Below are 8,734 nucleotides of genomic sequence, written 5' to 3' on the forward strand. Positions count from 1 at the left end.
CGGCCGTGTTTGATTAACTGAGTGTATATAGAACATTTATTGATATAATATTGGGAACTAATATAAACATAAGAAATACATATGAGTGTTTAAAATAGATGGAAATTCAGTTGTCACTTTATAAAAGTTTTGATTATTTAACCAAAATGATCTTTCGTAATAAAGGACAATACTCACGTATTCACGTAGTGATTTCAAGTTAAAGAGGACTATTCACAATGTTAGTCTGGCCGACACATTAAGTATCTTACGACTAAACGTCCCTGTGTAAGCTGTGAAACAATTAACTGATTGATTGATCACAATGGCATTGGAGTTAGAAGACAAACAAAGAAATGTTTAACGTTTTGATTCAAACTTGCTGGGACTGCCAATTTGTCTTAGTATAGTACTCCTTTAAGACTTCATTGATTGCATACACAGAGGTAACCAGAGATGATTCTGTTGCACACGCTGATGCCGCGAGGGCAGTCATCTCTGTCACACGACCAGCAGCAGAGTCCATAATTAAAGGTGAGTACAAAATATTAACATTTTTTCCCATGCTCAATGGGGGGTACACCTGTGTATCTAGTGACCTCCGCTATTGCAATACTCCAATACAAAATAAGTAGGATGCCAAAAGGTTTAATTCGTCCGAACCAAATTTGTAGTCTTTTTTCTTAATATATTATCAGTTGTGCCTTGACTCTTTAATTGGCGTATCAATATGGCTACTACACGGTGATGGCTTCTGGCGATTCACGATATGTAAACGTTAATACCATAGCGTAGTTCATACCGTTAGTACGGGGGGTAATGTCTTACGTTTGTTTTTCAATAAAGCATTGAGGATGGATGGAATTCTGCCCTCTGAAATTAGCGCTAGTCATTTACGTAATGCAATAGAGTTACCAAAAAACTATAAAAAATATATAAAATTCGAATCTTTGGAAGAACAATGGGGACAAATGATTAATTCTTTTCTCAAACATGTCCATTTGAGTGGACAAGGTACGAAAGGCTAAGTCTTGATTAAAGTTACCAGTTCGTTTAGGCTAAGGTGGCGAATAGTTATGGATCGGAGGAAGTAAACTCTACCGGTGTTTGGCGTATTGGAGTATAGCCTACTTTTAATTTTCATTTCATATGACTATCTAAAATATTGAGGTTTTACTTTATCAGTACATCAGATGTATTATATTTTACTATCAGGTTTACAATAGATGACCTCAATAATACATAGTTCATCTTCAGTAAAATTCGAAGAACGGATACCTCGAAATAGTTTCGATGGTCAACATGACTTCGAGTTATCGAGGTTTCGAACATACTTAGGGGCAAGATTCCATTGTTAAAAGTGGAGATCCCAGTTTAGGTTCTAGGTACAGAGAACCCAAAATAATGTCGAATTTCTCCATGACCTGAATTGTATACAGTGGAACCCCGCTAAACCGGACGTAACCGTTTCTAAAACATGTATGTTACAAACAGTTTCCGGATTAATAGGGTTCTGACTCCAGGGGCTCCACTGTAGTGTCAGGCTTGCTACTTCATAAAAACGACAAAACCATCTAGAAATAGTTATTCCGTTGTACGATTCGACTATACCATAAGTATGTATTTATGAATCACAATCAATTTGTGAAAATAACAGGTGTTAGCGACAACGTGCGCCCCACCGATGGCACCCGTCTCGAACTTATGCAAAGGCATTAGACATCATTTTGGTCACTGATGCATCACATTTGGAAATGGCCTCCTCTAATACGACCGACAAGCGCCAAAATGTCACACAAACTCTCACACAACATCCTGACAAACTCTTTCATAAAAAGGTACACGTATTGTTTTTCCTAGCGAGAGTTACTTTTCTTATATAATTATATCACTCAACATTTAGTGGGGACAAACTGATAAGATAAAATCCTATACCTCAATATCCCTAGCCAATGTTTAGTAGTATACATGTATATGATGCTGTGTAGAGATGCGCGTTAGATGTTCTTTCCTCGTTATTTGAAGAACCGTTCTATACTGTTTTGAATAGAATGGAAACATAAATAACATAACGGTAGAATTCAGTGTCAAGGTGAAATTCACTAACGCAAGATTCATCAACCCCAAGGCAGTTATTGAAGAAATTGATATAGCAAAATACACCTGTGAGTGCTCGTATTTCAAGAAAGCAGTAATAAAACTTTGAAATGCTAAACGATCAGTTTAATGACATATGATAACGGAATAAGATAAGAAGGTTCAGAAAGGCAGAATATAGAGATTAACTGGTGGGTTGGGGCTGTTTCCTGCCTGTGGGCTGTGTGCTGCTCTTGTATCCAACTCTGTTAGCACAGTCTTGAATAATAATTTTAAGTTACAATGTTGCTTTCAGTGCGGGTGCCATGATCTACAATACAGATACCGATTAAATGTGGCACAGGTTGACTCGGAGTGTAACGCGGCTTCGAACAGTATTTCAGTCTTACCACGGCATGCCTGTTTGATGTGGGAGAAAAGCTCCAAGTGGCGCAGATCGTAGACCTTCGTCTCTAACCTTGCACCGACGCATTCTGTTCTTAATAAGTGAGTGAGTGAGTTGGGTTTAACGCCGCTTTTAACAGTATTCCAGTTGTATCACGGCGTGTCAGCTTTATGTGAGAGGAAAGCCCGAAGTGACGCAGGTATCAGACGTTTACCACTTCGATGAAACCCACGAGCACGGGTATGGTGCTGACAAACCTAGAAACATAATCGGAGCGAACCGGGATTCGAACCCACGATCATAGGTTTCTGGCGTGTCCAAGGGACGCAACTCTGCACACCGAATCGCGGCGCTTTAGACGACTGTGCCAACCGTGGCCCCCTGTTCTGAATAAGAGCCACAGTGGAAACTAATGTTGTCCCAATGCACACACGCGAATACATTAACTTTTTTCTCAGATTGTACAAAATACGCGAAGTGTAACTTGTTAGCATACCACAACAATCAGTGCATGCGCACCAAGGAAGATAATAATAATAATAATAATAATAATAATAATAACCCCCACCCCACCTCATACCTTAACATTTGATAAATAAGAGTAAGACAGTGGGCACAGACATAGTTTGTGTGGTTTGTTCTGCTATTAAGGCTGCTGTTTAATGCTTTATTCTACAGCGTCGTCGTCATGTTTCCAGTCTCTGTCCACGGAGACGCTGAAGAGGATGCCGGACACGAGGTAGAGTCCCCCAGCCGCCAAAGTCAGCCAGAAGGCGAACAGGAAATTGATCGAGGCGTCGAGTATCTTAGCTTGAACTCCGTATAGGGTTAATCCTGCGATCAACAGAATAGCTGCAAAAATAAAGTGTAGTACTTTAGGTGTTGATATCATGACCAATCTTCGTTTAATCCACGCAACAATCTGAAACATTGAAATGATAAAAGCAATCGATGACGTACCCTTAGAAGCATTACAATCTTTGATATGCACACTAGTTTGTATGGGAGGTGAGCTACTTTAGTTTGCTAAGAACGGCCGGCGTACATGGCTACTCACTCACTAAAATGTTTGTGAATAAGAAGTTAGGATATATACAGTTAATAATTTTTGTACCGCGTAGGAGGACACTATTCATCGCGCAAATGAACACCTGTCCTACCAGAGGAGCGTGATTTGTGAGGATTTAAACCCTTCCAGACCAGAAGACGCGCATTGTGAGGATTTAACCCCTTACATACCAGAAGACGCGCATTGTGAAGATTTAACCCCCTACATACCAGAAGACGCGCATTATGAGGATTAAAACCCTTACATACCAGAAGACGCGCATTGTGAAGATTTAACCCCCTACATACCAGAAGACGCGCATTATGAGGATTAAAACCCTTACATACCAGAAGACGCGCATTGTGAAGATTTAACCCCTTACATACCAGAAGGGTGTCCTGTGCGAGGATTTAAACCCTTTCCGACCAGGAGGACGTACATATTGAGGATTGAACACATCAGCAGCCAGACGGGTCTGCATTGTGAGGATTTTACCCCTTTTCGCTAAGGATGACGTATATAGTAAGGGTTGAACACGTTAGCAGCAAGAATGACGCATATAGTGAGGGTTGAACACCTTAGCAGCAGGAAGGACGTATATAGTGAGGGCTGAACACTTCAGCAGCCAGCAGGACGTATATAGTGAGGGCTGAACACTTCAGCAGCCAGCAGGACGTATATAGTGAGGGCTGAACACTTCAGCAGCCAGCAGGACGTATATAGTGAGGATTGAACACCTTAGCAGCTAGAAGGACGTATATAGTGAGGATTGAACACCTTAGGAGCCAGCAGGACGTATATAGTGAGGATTGAACACCTTAGGAGCCAGCAGGAGGTATATAGTGAGGATTGAACACCTTAGCAGCTAGAAGGACGTATATAGTGAGGATTGAACACCTTAGGAGCCAGCAGGACGTATATAGTGAGGGTTGAACACCCTAGCAGCTAGAAGGACGTATATAGTGAGGATTGAACACCTTAGGAGCCAGCAGGACGTATATAGTGAGGATTGAACACCTTAGGAGCCAGCAGGACGTATATAGTGAGGGTTGAACACCCTAGCAGCCAACAGGACGTATATAGTGAGGGCTGAACACTTCAGCAGCCAGCAGGACGTATATAGTGAGGATTGAACACCTTAGCAGCCAGCAGGACATGCTCAGTTAGAATGACTGAATCCCTTACCTGCCAGAAGGGCATGTATAGTGAGAAGGATCCCGCAGGTGTTGAAGCAGTTGAACAGACAGGCAGAGCACATTATAGACAGTGCGATGATAACGCCGATGAAGGCCAAACCAAGACCGACTGTCTGCAGCACTTGGTTAGCAATGAACCAATCAGAACCTGTCAACAACACATAGGAAAAGGAAATATCAAATATGTTCTGAATGAATTAGGGTGCCGACATCTCTTATGTGAAAGGCTGCTAATACTATAATGCTATAATGTTTACCAAACTGTGATATTGGAAATCCTTACTCGACATAACTACCATATCAACCGACAAATATACGGATATATATATATAATACTAAAGCACATCTTATCATATAAGAAACTACAAAGGTTGTCAGATATGAATAAATCATCACTTTCATACATGTATATAGAAATGTCACTTTCAGACGTGTATAAGAACGTCACTTTTCAAACGTGTATAAGAACTTCACTTTCAGACATGTGTATAGGAACGTCACTTTCAGACTTGTATAGGAACGCCACTTTGAGACATGTTTTGAAACGTCACTTTCATACATATATAGGAACGTCACTATCAGACATGTGTATAGGAACGTCACTTTAAGGCATGTGTATAGGAACGTCACTTTCAGGCATGTATATAGGAACGTCACTTTCAGGCTTGTGTATAGGAACGTCACTTTCAGACATGTGTATAGGAACGACACTTTTAGACATGTGTATAGGAACGTCACTTTCAGACATGTGTATAAGAATGTCACTTTCAGACATGTGTATAGGAACGTCACTTTCAGACATGTGTATAGGAACGTCACTATCAGACATGTGTATAGCAACGTCACTTTCAGGCATGTGTATAGGAACGTCACTTTCAGACATGTGCATAGGAATGTCACTTTCAGGCATGTGTATAGGAACGTCACTTTCAGACATGTGTATAGGAACGTTACTTTCAGACATGTGCATAGGAATGTAACTTTCAGACTTGTGTATAGGAACATCACTTTCAGACATGTGTATAGGAACGTCATTTTCAGACTTGTGTATAGGAACGTCATTTTCAGACTAACGGGATCGGGTGGTCAGGCTCGCTATTTGGTTGATGCAAGTCATCGTATCCCAATGGCTTGGATCGATGCTCATGATGTCAATGACTGGATCGTGCGGCGTTAAATAACAAATAAACAAAACAAACATCCGTAAAATACGGACAAACGAGTACGTATCAACGTTAATGTCATATCTATACGTTATTGTTATGTATATATTACTGAACGTCAGACCCGTGAAGATCCGGGATAGAATAGGTCTTCGGGAACCCATGCTTGCCGTAAAAGGCGACTATGCTTATCGTAAAAGGCGACTAACGGGATCGGGTGGTCAACCTCGCTGACTTGGTGGATGCATGTCATCGATCCCAATTGCGTGGATCGATGTTCATGATATTAATCACTGGATTGTCTGGTCCAGACTCGATTATTTACAAACCGCCGTCATATAGCTGGAATATTGCTGAGTGCGGCGTAAAACAACAAACAAACCAAACCAAAAGGCACTGCCACAGACGTACACGTGTTTATCTGCACGTCACTACCATGCGTGCACGTCCTGACGTTAATGAAATGCGCGTATGCGTGCCGTGGTTGCTATGTTTCAATAGAAACAGATGTGCGTTGCCTATTTGCTAAACACGTGTATGTGTGGTGAATTATGCGGTGACATGTTTCATATTTCAACGTGATTTCATTCTTTGTTGCAAAACAGTAAGCAAACCCATATCCCACTGTGTGTACACACAAAACATTTGCGCATCTGTAAAGTACTCTAATACTAGGGTGTTTTTTAAATCATCAGACAAGATACGTGATGTTTATGACGACACGTGACTTGACTGCCACACATTTCTCGACGTGGCGGACTCTGGCATTGTATGGAGGTACCATATCATTATTGTTGGCTTAAAATGTTTTATATATAATTTACATTTCCTTCTTTGAGAGGCATTTAGAAGCCGCAGTACTAAGTGAGGATAAGATTTATGGATGAAAAACTTGTTTATAACAATTAGGAGCGACGTTTTGATGTAGGTACTAACACCGTTATCAAGCAAGTGATGTACAGAGTATGGTGCATCACTTGCTTGATAACGGTGTTAGAACCTACATCAAAACGACGTTCCTAATTCTAATAAAAAAAGTTGTTCATCCACAAATCTTGTCCTTACTTAATTTACATAGTTTGGGGATTATTATATTTGTTAACAATTTACGCTGTAAAGTCAATTCGTTTAAATTTATTGATTTTCAGTTATGATTGATGACCATATGTATATAACATAAATTCATAACACGTCCAAATTAAAGTAAGAAAACTACAGTGACGTACAATGTTAGTTTGATTTAAATTGGACGTGGTATATTCCAATGTAAGAAACATGTTATTTTTGTTTGTTGTTTAACGTCGTATTTAGCACGTGGCGGTGACGTTCAGTAATATATACGTAACAGTAACGTATAGATATGACAATAACTTTGATACGTACTCGTTTGACAGCTTGATGCACACATATGGCGGTGACATTCAGTAATATATACATAACAGTAACGTATAGATATGACAATAACTTTGATACGTACTCGTTTGACAGCTTGATGCACATAACATGGCGGTGACGTTCAGTAATATATACATAACAGTAACGTATAGATATGACAATAACTTTGATACGTACTCGTTTGACAGAATTTCACGGATGTTTGTTTTTGTATTTGTTGGTTTAACGCCGCACTCAGTAACATTCCAGCTATATGACGGCGGTCTGTAAATAGTCGAGTCTGGACCAGACAATCCAGTGATTGATATTATGGACAACGTCCCACGCCGTCGGGGTACGTTGACACATCAACCAGGCCACCAATTAGTTGCCTTTAATTACCAGCATTACCAATGCTAACCCGATTCCCCACGGGGCGACACAGATCAGGACGTTGACCACCGTGATGTACCCAAGAACACGGGTCTTGTCCTGAGAGACCAAGACACATATTCGGAACCATTTTGAGATTCGAACCCACGGCCAGCTATAAAGCTACCTAACTGATACTAACATGCCTCAATCGAGGTATTATCGAGATGAATAGGTCTATACAAAGTTTGTGTAGCCTAGCCTGTCTTCAATGGAAGTGTGGACTGGTGTCTCGGTTGTTACAATGCTAGTGCAAAGGGAAGAGAATTTTATGGATGTCAACTTCTTTATTATGTCTGTTTGTTTGTTTGTTTGTTGTTTAACGCCACACTCAGCAATATTACAGCTAAATGACGGCGGTCTGTAAATAATCGAGTCTGGACCAGAAAATCCAGTGATTGACGTTATGAACATCGATCCACGCAATTGGGTCTTGGGTCTTGGGACCCGATGAAGCAGTAAGCATATACTCCGAAACGTTGTGTTTCCTCATAATAAAGAAGTTGATAGCCTTAAAATTCTCTTCCTTATGTCTATCACTTCTAAATGCCATTCAAAAAGACTTGATATCAGGCAAAGGACGTGTGTAATTGTTTGCCGTGGCTTGGGTTTTAATAATTTAACGGTTAATAATTTATGGGCGAATCTGCACTTACTTGATAAAGGATTAAACACTGTTCCTTCACAGACTCCATTGCCGCAGATCTGCCACAAGCCTTCGATGTCCGGCGATCTGTTTGACCAAAATGGCGAAGCAAATCCAATCGCATTGACGATGAGGCCAAGGAACAGTATGAGAGAAGCTACCTTGAACAGCCTCGAGCATCCCACCAAGCATCCCATCTTTGCTGAACGTTCTGATAGTTTCTGGCTTCTAAAAGTATGATTTATGACCACTTTCTCATTACTAGAACTGGCGTGATGTGCTTGAAGGGTTGAGGTGTGGGTTAGTTTGCCCCAAAGGATAACTGTTGATTATTTATTAGGAATTGGACAACTTGCAGATCACATGACATGTACATTCGTTTTCATTGGTCCAATAAATGTCGTCTGTTTTTCC

General features: G+C 40.6%; 1 protein-coding gene across 1 annotated transcript; it reads right to left on the reverse strand.

Annotated features, from left to right (window-relative positions):
• Positions 1 to 3,128: 3,128 nt before the first annotated feature.
• Positions 3,129 to 8,517, reverse strand: LOC139443242 (uncharacterized). Its single transcript, XM_071224214.1, has 3 exons — positions 8,331 to 8,517; positions 4,695 to 4,853; positions 3,129 to 3,313 (listed from the first exon to the last, which is right to left on the reverse strand). Exons 1-3 carry the CDS (start codon positions 8,515 to 8,517, stop codon positions 3,129 to 3,131), a joined length of 531 nt encoding a protein of 176 aa, XP_071080315.1.
• Positions 8,518 to 8,734: the final 217 nt, after the last annotated feature.

This window comes from Haliotis cracherodii, unplaced genomic scaffold (assembly GCF_022045235.1).
Source record: "Haliotis cracherodii isolate W230 unplaced genomic scaffold, xgHalCrac1.p SCAF_5, whole genome shotgun sequence".
Taxonomy (NCBI): domain Eukaryota; kingdom Metazoa; phylum Mollusca; class Gastropoda; order Lepetellida; family Haliotidae; genus Haliotis; species Haliotis cracherodii.